This window comes from Ursus arctos, unplaced genomic scaffold (genome assembly GCF_023065955.2).
Source record: "Ursus arctos isolate Adak ecotype North America unplaced genomic scaffold, UrsArc2.0 scaffold_34, whole genome shotgun sequence".
In the NCBI taxonomy this organism is placed as follows: Eukaryota; Metazoa; Chordata; class Mammalia; order Carnivora; family Ursidae; genus Ursus; species Ursus arctos.
This window is the reverse complement of record NW_026623030.1, coordinates 26363935-26377003: the sequence shown is the minus strand read 5'-3', so window position 1 is coordinate 26377003 and position 13069 is coordinate 26363935. Positions and strand designations below refer to the sequence as shown.

The 13069-nt window shown below is 47.8% G+C and overlaps 1 protein-coding gene across 2 annotated transcripts in view; it reads right to left on the bottom strand.

Annotated features, from left to right (window-relative positions):
- BRI3BP (BRI3 binding protein) overlaps nucleotides 1-10521 on the bottom strand; it is a 28158-nt gene extending 17637 nt beyond the window's left edge. Inside the window, exon 1 of one of the 2 annotated variants that reach the window (XM_026514691.4) lies at nucleotides 10207-10521. In XM_026514691.4, the coding sequence (XP_026370476.1) occupies nucleotides 10207-10413 (207 nt within the window). In that variant the 5' untranslated portion in view covers nucleotides 10414-10521. The remainder of the gene's footprint in view (nucleotides 1-10206) is intronic. The other variant, XM_026514692.4, reaches the window with a different exon arrangement.
- Between the last annotated feature and the right edge of the window lie 2548 nt (nucleotides 10522-13069).

The following is a 13069-nucleotide window of genomic DNA, read 5'->3' as shown; positions in this document are numbered from 1 at the left end:
TCCCTCTCTCGTTGCCGTCCTCTCTGTCAAATAAATAAATAAAATCTTTAAAAAAAAAAAAAAAAAAAAAAGAACATGGTCCTCACCTCCAAAGAAACCCCCCATCCCTCCACCCCAACCTAGACAACCGCTAATCTGTCTATCTGCACAGATTTGCCTTTCCTAGACTTTCCATACAAACGGAATCATACAATGATGACCTTTCGTGTCTGGCTTCGTTCATTCACAATGACATTTCCCACGTTGTGCCAGGAATCCCGAGTTCATCCCTTTTTATGGCCACACAGCATTCCGCTTTACAGATATGCCCTGTTTCGCCCATCCTGTCGCATAATGGATGTATGATTCGTTCATGTTGGTCTGGAATTGGGTAGCAGTTTTTTATAATTTGTTTGAATGAAGGAAAAAGGGCCCTAGGCTTTTCTAGAAGAGGGTAAGGGGCCTTTGAGATGGCACCGCTCCTCCAGAAAGGGTGTGAGGAAGCAGCTGTTTTGGAAAGAAGGGGCACCAGTGCTCACGGCACTGAAACTCTCTGTGCCTCCGTTTTGTCAGCTGTCAAGTGGGGCCAAGACAGGACTGGACACTGTAACCTGGAAAGGCCTCTGCACAGGGCCGGCACGCACCAGGTGCCCAGGCGTTGGAGCTGCTTAGGATGCTTCTGTCACAGCGCCTAGGCATGCAAGTCTCCGGGCAGGTGCCTGGAGACCTGTCATCCTTGGGAAATCCTCCTGCCCAAGCAGGACTGGCATTGCTCAGGAGGAAGAACAGGCCCATCCTGAAAACCGGCCGGGGCAGGAGAGGTTGAAAGCAGGGAAGGGCCCCCCTGGCTCCTTAACCATGCACTGGGCAAACTCGTGTCTGCCTGTGGGCACACTGTTGCATTAGCTACTGCTCCCGAGATGTAGGACACCTTAACCCACCTCACCTGGCAAAGACACGGGAGCCCTGAGGGGGTGAACTGTGCTCTCCCCAAATCGCTACCTTGAAGCCCGAATTCCCAGGACCTCAGAATGTGACTGGAGTTAACAATAGGGTCTCCAGAGAGGTAAGTAAAGTAAAACCAGATCACTAGGGTGGGCCCTAACCCAATGGGACCCGTGTCCTTTTAAAAAGAGGAGAGGCGCCTGCATGGCTCAGTCGTTAAGCGTCTGCCTTCGGCTCAGGGCATGATCCCGGCGTTCTGGGATCGAGCCCCACATCAGGCTCCTCTGCTGGGAGCCTGCTTCTTCCTCTCCCACTCCCCCTGCTTGTGTTCCCTCTCTCACTGACTGTCTCTCTCTCCCTCAAATAAATAAACAAAATCTTAAAAAAAAAAAAAAAAAAAAGGAGATCGGGACACAGACACACACAGAGGGAGGGCCACGTGATGACACGTCTGCACTCCAAGGAAAGAGGCCTTCGAAGAATCAACCCTGCTGACACCATGGTCTCAGATTTCTAGTAAATTCCTATTGTTGGAGTTGCACAGTGTGGCCCTGTTCAGGCAGCCCCAAGCCACTACTACGGGGGTTACACCGCAGCCCGGAGCCTGGAGCGGTGCACATGCCCAGTGCAGACACAGACTTGCCCCGGGATGAGGGCCGGCTTGTCCATCACAGGACACAACCAGCAGTGAGAGAGGGACAGAGACCTTCAAACTAAGGCAACTTGAATCAGGCCAAGAGTCTGCGCCCTTCACGTGTCTTCCGCCCCTAACCCACAGCCGTGTTCATCTCAACACAAGAAAAACATCAGACCCATGGCAGCTGACAGGCATCCTACACAATCCCTGACCGGGGCTCCTGCAAACTGCCCAGCTCGAGGACAGCTCGATCCAGCGTGCTGTCCTGGATGGGATCCTCGGACACAAAAAGGGCGTTGGGTAAAAACTAAGGACTCTGAGCTACTAATAATCTATCAATACTGGTTCGTTCATGTACCAAATGCGCTGTAAGAATGTAGGACGTTCCCAACAGGGGACTCTGGCTGCAGGGTATGAGAGCATTCTGTGCCATCCTCTCAATTCTTCTGTAAATCTAAAGCTGTTCTTTAAAAAATAAAGATATATCTATTTTTAAAGATTTGTTTTAAAGTCATCTCTACACCCAAGGTGGGGCTTGAACTCATAACCCCGAGATCGAGAGTCCCATGGTCCACTAACTCAGCCAGTCAGGCTCCCCTTAAAGATATTTTTTTTAAAAGAGAGAGTTAACAGAGACATGGGTTAAATGCAGGGTAAACTTTGTTTGGATCCCAAAGCGAAGGAAGCAATTTTGTCGGAGACCTTTCGAGTTTGTCAAGAAAACTGGAAAATGGACTGGGGTTAGTCACTACAGAATACTGCCGTGAGCCGTGCGTTTTGTGGTCCATGTTTTTGTTGTCGAAGATACAGGCTAAAGTATTCTCAGGTTAACTACTATGTCTTAGATTGGCTTTAAAATACTAGTGCAGGTTAAACGTCGTTTTTGGCAAGGGGATAAAAGTAACAAGAATGGCAGGAGGTTGATAGAAGCTGTGGGTGATGGGTGCGGGATTCATTACAAGATTCTTTCTCCCTTTGTGCAGGCTGCACAATGTTCAGGATGAAAAGTTAGAACAAGGGAGACCCAGGTGAACAGACTCAGGAGGCCTGCAGCTGTCCCTGTGGGAGGGACAAAATTACTCTAGCCAGGATTTCATTATCCCTCTTCTTGCAGCAGAGAGGCCCAGACACCTGCCTCCGGACGCCATCCTGCATCCCAATCTCACCCCCGTCACCCACTGGTTCATGTGAACCGGCTCCAGGGAAAATCAGCAAATATGTCTTGCTGAGCAAGCGAGAGAAGGAGTGAAGTTTCTGCAGTTTCGAGTTTGCCCGAGCATGTGAAGAACACCCCGAATGCAAAGATCACATGAACAAAACATACTGGGACAGACACAGAGATCACAAATGAATCACAGAGGGGAAAGGACCCTGATGTGCCTCCAAGGCAAGCACACAGGGCCCGTCCGTAGAAATCTTGCCAGAGAGGTATGTACGCCCTCAATCTAACCGCGAGGGAACGATCAGACAACACACAGCACGGGACATTTCAGGAAACGACTGTTGGCTGGCTCAGTCAGTAGAACAGGCGACTCTTGAGTTGTGAGTTCAAGCCCCACGTTGTGAGTAGAGGTTACTTACAAATAAAATCAAGAAGAAAGAAAGAAAGAAAGAAAGAAAGAAAGAAAGAAAGAAAGAAAGAAAGAAAGAAAGAAAGGAAGGAAGGAAGGAAGGAAGGAAGAGAGTGGTCTGTCAAGACCACAGTGAGATACCATTTCAGCCTCTGCCGATGACTGTAATCAAAAAGACAGTGACAAGGGTTTGCAAGCATGTAGAGAAGTGGGGATTGTCACACGCTGCTGGTGAGATGCCAAAATGGTGCGTCTGTACAGTGGTTGTTTGAAATGTCAGTTACCACGTGACCCAGCAATTCCACTCCTACGTGTATACCCCAAATGTTGAAAACATGTGTTCACATAAAACTTGTTCACATAGAAACTTGTACATGGGGGCATCTGGGGGGCTCAGTCGGTGAAGCATCTGCCGTTGGGCTCCCTGCTTCTCCCTCTGCCTGCTTGCTTCCCCTGCCTGTGCGCTCACTCGCTCTCTTAAAAAAACAAAACCTCATGTGTGAACGTTCACAGTAGCATAATTCATAGAAGCCAAAAAGTGGAGACAACCCAATATCCATCAACCGATGAATAAATAAAGTCCTAAGAAGGGATGCGGTTCGGACGCAGGCCACACCGTGGACAAATCTTGAAGGCAGCCAGTTACACTGTGTGACTCCCTTTGCGTGAAACGTCCAGAATAGGCAAGTCTATGGAGCCAGAACGCAGATTAGGGGTTGTCTAGGGATGGGGGGAAGGGGAATGACAGCTAATGGGTCAGGGTTTCTTTCTGGAGTGAAGAGGACGTTCTGAAATCCATTGTGGTAACGGCCGTACAGCTCTCTGAATATACTCAAAACCACTGAACTTTCCATGACCAAAGTGTATGGTACCTAAATTATAGCTCCATAGAGCTGTTACCAAAGCGAGGGGGGAGAAAGGCCATTGGTCTGTGCTGTTCAAAAATGGCAACGTCAGAAAAGCTCTCCACATCCCCCCAAAAGTGAGGGAACTTTGACAAACTAAAGGACACGAAGGAGACATAAAAACCAAATGCAGTGAGCAATGCCTGCTTACACATTAGATTTTTTGGAAAGCTACAAAGGAAATGTAGATATGGACTGTATATGATGATTTTTTATTGTACTAAATGTAAGCTTTTTCGGGGGGGTGGACAATGGTAATGTGGTTCTGTAGGAGAAAGTGTCATGATGTCTGCAACTCACTTTCAAATGTTTCTGTGAAGAAAAAACATGCCTTTGCGTGTGCACGGGCACAGGAGTGCGTGCACGTGCCATATGTGTGTGTTTATGTGCTGCGTGTGTACATGCATGTGTACGTGCGCCTGCGTGTGTGTGTGTGCGCGTGGTGTGTGCACAAAGAAAAAGAGAAAAACAAGTTTGGGGGAAATGTGAACCATCGATGGGCCAGGTGAGAAGTTTCTAGATGTTCCTTATTCTTTCAACTGCTCTGTACTTCAAAATTTTTCAAAATAACAAGTTAGAGGAAACACTTTGATGGCGGTGATGCTTTCATAGGTACACACGTCAAAATGTATCAGCTTGCCCACTTTTGGACACTTTCACCCCACTTTAAATAGGTGCAGTCTCTTGAAGGGTCATGTCAGTTACACCCCTGTAAAGCTATTCCCACGTGGTGGGGAAAAAAGACTGGAAAGTGTCAGAGTTATTTTGCTCAAAATACTTTTTTGCAAACAGCTAACAATGCAAGCCTCTTAGAAAACAAAAATAAAAGACCGACAGCTCAATAGAAAAATGGCAAAGAAGACAGAAGGCAGGTTCCAGAAAAGAAAAGCCCAAAGGATTTTGAATAAGTGAAAAGACCATCTATCTCAAACATAATAAAACCAAAAATTTAATGACACGTTTCGTTGGAGAAGGTTTGGAAGCCAGACTTCACGTGTTTGGTACTAGAAACTGGCATCATTCTTTGGAAAACAAACCATCAGTCTCTCTCAGTATTCAAAGTGTATATGGCGTGCCTGGATGGCTCAGTTGGTTAAGCGTCTGCCTTCGGCTCAGGTCATGATCCAGGGGATTGAGCCCTGCTCAGTGGGGAGTCTGCTTCTCCTTCTGCCCCTGGGCGTGCTCTCTCTTTCTCTCTCTCTCAAACAAATAAATACAATCTTTTTCTTTTTTTTTTTAAAGTGTACATGGAATTAGAACTGTGTGTAAAGACAAAACTAAGTTATGTTGTCAAAGTCAGGAGAGTGGTTGTCTTGGGTTGGGGGGTAGAGGGCCTGGGACAATCCATTTCTAGATCTGCGTGCTGCTGACACGGGTGCGTTCGGGGTATAACGATTCTGTTTTTTTTTTTAAGAAATTCTTTTTTTTTTTTTTTTTTAAGATTTTATTTATTTATTCAACAGAGAGAGACAGCCAGCGAGAGAGGGAACACAAGCAGGGGTAGTGGGAGAGGAAGAAGCAGGCTCACAATGGAAGAGCCTGATGTGGGACTCGATCCCGTAATGCCGGGATCACGCCCTGAGCCGAAGGCAGACGATTAACCGCTGTGCCACCCAGGCGCCCCCTTTATGTTTTATATTTCTCATGCAGAAAAGTACACCAACTATAATTCAATTTAAATATTTGTAAATGCACAGACCCTTTGACTCATCAATCCCATTTCTTTTTTTTTTTTTTTAAGATTTTTATTTATTCATTTGACAGAGATAGAGACAGCCAGCGAGAGAAAGGAACAGAGGCAGGGGGAGTGGGAGAGGAAGAAGCAGGCTCCCAGCGAAGGAGCCTGATGTGGGGCTCGATCCCAGGACTCTGGGATCACGCCCTGAGCCAAAGGCAGACGCTTAACGACTGAGCCACCCAGGCGCCCCATCAATCCCATTTCTAACAGTCTGCAGATGAACTCGTCTATGTGCACATGCAACAATCTCTATACGCAAACCTTTACTGCAGCCAGGTTTGGAGGGGCAAAAGACAAAATATTGACTATCAGGGGTGGGTTAAGTTATGGTACATCCTGAATGATAGTTTGCTTTTTGCAGCCCTCCAAAAAGAAAAAATCAAACTTTTATGTACCAATAGGATCTGGTCCCCAAAATTTATTAATTAAAAAAGAAGAGGAAGGAGGAGGAGAGAGGAGGAGGGAGAGGGAGAAGAAGAAGAGTAGAACAGCATGCATAATGAAAAACAAACAAAAAACCCATGAAGAGGCAGGATCTGTCTGTATGCTCAGAATATCTGGCTGCTCTGGGAAGGAGAATGGAGATGGGGTTAGAAGTGGCAAGCAGATTCCTTTTTTTTTTTTTTTTTTTTAACTTTTGAACTATTTGAAATGGCATTCCATGCAACTGTGGCCTTATTTAAAAAAAAACAAAAACCTACAAATGTTAAGCGTCTTAAAAAAAAAAAAACTAAAAAGCAAAGGAGTAAGAAAAAAACACCAGCTCTCAGCTTAGCATTCAGATGTTCCCACCACACGGGTCCAGCTGTAATTTCTCCCTGTGCTCCCCAAGATCCACACCCCAATGCAGCCAACCTGTGAGCTGTGCCCCAACCTCGTCCCAGCCCTTTCCTTCCCGCCAACCCATCTTCCCAGACCCAACTCATGTCCCTTCCTCCACCCCTTGCCCAATGCCTCCAGGTAGGGCACTCAACCCCTTTCTCCTGGCCCCACACAAGGCCTTTCTTGCATCACTGTTGAGCCTGTTTTGTTAAACCCTAGGTCCTGCATGACATGGCTGTCTCCCTCTGTCCCTTGCTCAGTCTGTCACAGCCCTACAACAGGCCCTCCCTTGCCCTCATACACCAAACCCATTCCCACCACAGGGCCTTTGCTCATACTGTTCCCTTTCCCTGGCATGCTCTGTCCCTCCACCTCCTTCTCATCCAGCTCACTTCCCTGGCCACTCTATTCCACTTATTTCCAATTCTGCAGATGTTACAAGCGTGGGCACTCCCAGCCCTCTCCCACTGATTAGTTGGACCGGAGGCAAGAGATCCAATCTTTCCATGCCTTGCTGTCCTCATCTGTAAAACGGAAGGTCATAACAGGGCCTCTCTCTTAGAACAGTGCAGACACATATTAAGCTTAAACAAAGATTCTTCTTCATTATGATTACATGGTCTTCTCTTATTTCCGTAATGGCACTTACCACTCTGAAATAATCGTGTTTTATGTATCTGACTTAACTATTATTGCCCGTCCCATGAAAGGTCCACAGGAGGGGCCATTTTTTCTGGCTTGCGCTCATAGAGTAGGGGCTTAAGAAATTTTTAAAAATTGTTATAAAATACACATAGCATAAAATCAACCATTTTTAAAAAGTGTGCAATTCAGTGGCATTTAGTACACTCACACTGTTGTGCAACCGCGATCTCTGCCTAGGTAGAGAAGAACATTTTCATTGCCTCCAAAAGAAAAACCCCCTATCAATTCAGCAGTCACTCCCTATTCCCTCCTCCCCTTAGCAAACATTTTATCTACTTTCAGTCTCTATGGATTTGCCTGTTCTGGATATTTCATACAAATGGAATCATACGACACGTGGCCTTTGGTGTCTGGCTTCCTGCTTGCACAGACCACAGTTTATCCATTATCAGCTGATAAACATTTGGGTCGTTTCCACTTTTTGGCTAATGTGCAAAGCACTGCTATGAACACTCATGTAAAAGTTGCTTAATAATTTAAAAAAAATAAATGAGTCGATCACTTTCTTACCAGATGAACCCGTTTCTTATATAATAAATACCTTCTACCCTTTACTAAATGCTTATTCAGTACCTGGTATTGCACAACCTGGCTAATCGCATTCAACCCTCTAATTCATCTTCTCTGTACAAATGAGACAGAGAGGTCAAACAATTGGCCCAAGATCACAGAGCTAGGGATTCTGACCCATGTCTGTTAGACAGCAAGGCCCATGCTCCACACCAGAACATCATGGGTTTATTCTAGACACAGCCTAGATTAAAATACGAGGTGTGTCTTTAAACACCCTCAAACTTCACAACCCACCAAGCCGGTCTGGCTCCAATTAGTAACCCCAGGCATGCTGAAAACTACAGTTGCCAGCAGACGCAGTTTTTGTTTAATTAAGAGTAACAGAACAGTCTCCCCCGAGCCTGGCCAGTCTGGGTTACACATGGCAAGAAATGTCAGGCCAGTGTCATTCTAGAAGCTGCTTTGATGGGGGGAACCAGAAAGGGTTGTGAGGCAGGAAGACCTGGGTAGGTTCGTGTGGACTCCAGGCCCACTCTGCCTGGGTTCAATTCCCAGCTCTGCCACTCGGTTTGACTTAAAGCCATGCGTGTCACCACTCTGTGCCTCAGTTTCCCTACCTATAGAATGAACACATTAACAGTACCTGCTCATAGGGTTATTCTTAGAATTGAGTTACTCTATCTATAAAAGCACTCCACACATTTCCAGCCACGAACAAATTTGTATTATCCCTACGGAAGGCACAAACCCTGGTTTACCCCAGAAAGAATTCTGACCTTGAGATTCCCAGGTTCTTTGCCAGAATTGAGCTGTCTTACTGATCCCAACCCAGAGGTTAGGACTTTAAGTGTCATTTTGTATTTCATGCCCATAGAACTTAGATTCTCCCCCTAGGATCATCCCCTGAAACGTAAGTTGCCTGGGCTTAAACCTGCACAAGTCAGACTTTCAGGATTTTTGCTCCCAAACAAAAGATTTTGGCCTTCAAAGGGAAGTGCAAATTCACCTTGCTCGCACCCTTTATGCCCAGGCAGACAGGATGAGAATCTTTTTGCACTCAGGTTTTGGGTCATATTCTCCCTGCAAAACCCACAACCTTCACAAGTAGTGTCTGCACACCCACAGGAGAGGGCGGTCAGAAGTCACAGTTTTCCTACTAACTTAATCTTTTCATTTCACCCAATAAGAATATCCAGCCAATCTGATTTGGGTTTTAATTTTTTCCCCCTCCATCTCAAGCACCAGAAAACTTTTTTTTTTTTTTTTTTTCCACCCTCAAAGTCCCTCCCACAGGGCTAAGCAATGTGGGTTTGCACTTTGGCCAGGGTTAGCTGATACTGATTCCGCCATTACTCTGGGCCAGGAAGGCACCAACGATTCACCATTACCACCTCCTAATGAAGGGGATATTATGATTAGCCCCTTTTAAAGGATAAAGAAACTGAGGCTCAAAGAAATGAAGCCACGTGTGCAAAGCCAGCTGGCTTGCAAGCGGTAAAGCCAGAACTTGAGCTCCAAACCCCAGGGCTAGCTTAGAGCAAAGAAATTAACAGGAGGAACAGCAAGGGCTGCGCTCAGGGGACCACACTACCACATGCAACTGTCCCTCATTCACTTCCTCTTTCTCAGGGAACTTGGCCCAGAATGAAGCCCGCAGGCTCCAGAGGGCAAAGCAGGGAGTGGGGAGAAGTTCCCGCGCTCCTCCTGGGCGCTCAACACACAGGGGTCTGCAGGTTGCTAAAAGCTCCCAAGTAAAAACGCTGCCAAATCAAGGGGCAGCACACAGGAGCTCACGAAGGTTACTAGGCTAGGTTGCCAAAGCAACACAGCAGACCGCACTACTCCCCTTTCTTTTCTTGTAAAGTTAAAAAAAAAAAAAGGCCCAAATATCTTCAAAGCATTAGGAGGAAGGCCTAAGGTGCTCAGGGGAAGTGGGTCGGTGTGAGGCTAGCAGAAATGCGGGGTTGCTGGGGAGAGGGCAGGGCGCCCCCTGGGCAGCCCGCGCGGCGCCTGGCTCATAGTAGGTGCTCATTCAAACGCGCTGAATGAATGAATGAGAGGCGCGGCCGGCGTTAGCACAGCCCAGGGGCCGCCCGGGCCGCGCCGCGCTAGCCCTCAAGGTCCAAGGAGAAGTGCGGGGCGCTGAGCAAAGGGCGCCCAAGGCCCTGCGCCCCCGACGCGGGCGGGCACCGGCCGCCGGTCCCGTCCACCGCCTGGCGCGGGGGCGGCGGGGGCCGCAGGCGGCAGGCCCCGGGGCGCAGGCCGGCCTCCCCTCTCCCCTCTCCCCGCCGCCAGGCAGCCCCGGAGGCCGCGCACGGCCCAGGCCGGCCCCGGAAGCCAGGTGCGCGGCGGCCGGGGCAAGGTGACCGCAGGCTCGAGCCCGGCGCCCACCTTCTGAGCGGCGCGCACGTTGTCCTCGCCGAACAGGCTGCTGACGCTCTGCGAGAAGGTGTTGACCGTGCGGCGGTAGCTGTTCTTCTCGGTGCCGCCGCGGCCCCGCGCCCCCTGCGCGCCCGGGGCCAGCAGCCCGAGCAGCAGCAGCAGCAGCAGCGGGAGCCCAGCCCGGGCCCGGGGCCCGCCCGAGGCGCGCGCGCCCATCCTGGAGCCGGCGGGATGCGGGGTCGGAGCGGGGCTGAGGGCCGCACCGGGGACGCCGCGGCTCCGGCGGGGACCGCGTTGGCGCGCTCGACGGGCCGCGCGCCGCGCCTCTGTCAGCCGCCGCCGCCGCTGTCGCAGCGCCACCTGCCCCGCCCCGCGCGCAAAGCCGCGACGGCCCTGCCCACGCCTCGCCTCGCCCCGCCCCCGGACGCTGGGTCCCGGCCAACGACCCCGCCAACGTCCCTGCAAGGGGCCGCGGGGGCAGGAGGCTGCTTTGCCTCCCCGCCCCCACTGAGTGGGAAGGGGGTTAACCTTTAAAAAAAAAACCACTAATTTTAATTTTTAACTTTTCTGTGAAAAGCAACCCGTGCCCGTAAAACTTGCCACGGCCTCAGCAAGGATAATGACCGCAATTGATTGGAGAAGCAGATACAAACATGTCACGGAGTTTATAACGATCCCCAATCCTTGGCCACCGTTGGCGATGGCGAGGGCACCAACTCGTCCCTTCATTCATTCTTAAATTTCGAAATTAAAGGGGAAGCAGCGAGCTTCCCTCCTGCCCTTCCTGAACGAACTGTATGTAACTCAGCATCACAGAACAGGTAAGGAGGGGAAGTTTGAAGATTAAGTCCAGCTGGTTAAAAAGGAGGGCGTGGGAGAGAAGAATCCCGTTCCACGCCGTTAGTGACATAATGGATGCAGGCGCGGGGCAGCAAGAGGCCGAACCAAGAAGGTGACTGGTTGGTGGGGAACTTGAAAACGGGGAGGCCACGCTGTCCTGACCGGGACGCGCCCTCCTCTAGTAGCAGGAAGTACCCAGGAGGGATTCTTGCCGAAGCACTTTGAACCCTGGCCGCATCTGGCCTCTCCATCTAACCGACGGTTTACAGGAACTATGGGGGTGGAGGAGAAGATGAGAAGAAGCCTTCAGTCAAATCCAGAACGTGGAGCATTCTACAGGACAGGCCGGCCAGTTTCTTCAATAAGTAAATGGTATAAAAAGCGAAGGAGGGTGATTGATTTTAAAGGACCGAAGAGCTGTCATTAACCAAATGCAACACAAGGGCGTAAAGCAAACTGTGTCCAACCAGACAGGTTTTGGGGGGACAGCCAGGAAAATGAAACTGAACCTTTGCCAATCCAAAGAGTGAAAAATTGTATCTTATTTTTGAACTTACACTTTCTCTGGATTCCTGCTGAAGTTTTCATATATTTATTGGCCACATACTTTAAGTTCTTATTTTCTAAGAAAACTTTTTTATGGCAGTATAGCATACAAACAGAAAAATACCCAAATCATAAGGTGCTTTTTTATGAATTTAAACAAACAACACATGAGGTAGCCAGCACCCAGACCATTACCAGCTTCCCAGGAAAGCTCCCTTTGTCCTTTCCCACTCACTATTTCCCCTCCAAAATTTAGGGAATTGATTTTTCCTGTTTTTGATCTTGATGTATATGGGATCACACGGTGTGCTCTTTTGTGACTGGTTTCTTTTTTCAACATATTTATGAGAGCCATGTTGTGTATAGGTCTTTTTCATTATATTTTCTGGAGATAATCCTTTGGTATATAATATTTTAGGAGAAAATATAGGACAATGTACTATTACCTACTTAATTTTAAAATGGATATACTTTTGGGGTGCCTGGGTGGCTCAGTGGTTAAGCGTCTGCCTTTGGCTCTGGTCATGATCCCAGAGTCCTGGGATCAAGCCCCACATCAGGCTCCCTGCTCAGTGGGAAGCCTGCTTCTCTCTCTCCCACTCCCCCTGCTTATGTTCCCTCTCTCACTGTCTCTCTCTCTGTCAAATAAATAAAATCTTTAAAAAAAAAATAAAGGACATACTTTTTATTTACTTAAACATTTAAATAAAACTGCAGACCACTATCATCCTAAACTATAAAACCCATGAAACCGGAGGTTCGATATGCTAATTATGCTTTTTCCCCAAAAAATCCATTTAAATTAATATATAACTTTATAAATATGTTCACACATAAACTACCTGCATCCTCTCATGCACTGTGTGTGTGTGTGTGTTGATTTGTTTTTGCTTTTGTTTTTTGAGGGACGCTTGTGCAATCATGCTCTTCATTCATTCATTCCTACATTCAATAACTTATTGCTTATTTACTCTGCAGCCAGATCTCGTTCTAGGTTCCTTTTAAAATTCCAAAATAAATTCTAATACCTTCACCTTTTTTTTTCTTGTAATATATTTTAAAAGGCAGACCTTAAAAAAATGCTTTTAACAGAAAAAAATGCTGCCAATATAGCTGTTCTATATGCAAGATAATTACAGGATTCAGAAAATACATTATTTCCGAGTGAGCTACAGATAATGTGATGTGTTAATGAGCGTTTAAAGCCGCCTAATAGATGCTTTCTTCTTTTAGTGCTTCTGTCCCCGTAATGGAAACATTTGTGCCTTTTTACTACACAACTAATTATGTTTCTTACAGGAATATCAGAAAGTGCAAATGAACAAAAAAGGGGGAAGAAGTTTGCAATGGGGGCGGGGACATATTTTAAAAGGTGACAAAACAGTTCCACTCCCAAGTAACCAAATTAGTATTAGCAGATGACTCAGATTGAGAGACTCGGCCACACCACGTGCGAACCACTCAGGGCTTAAACTCAGGCCTCCCC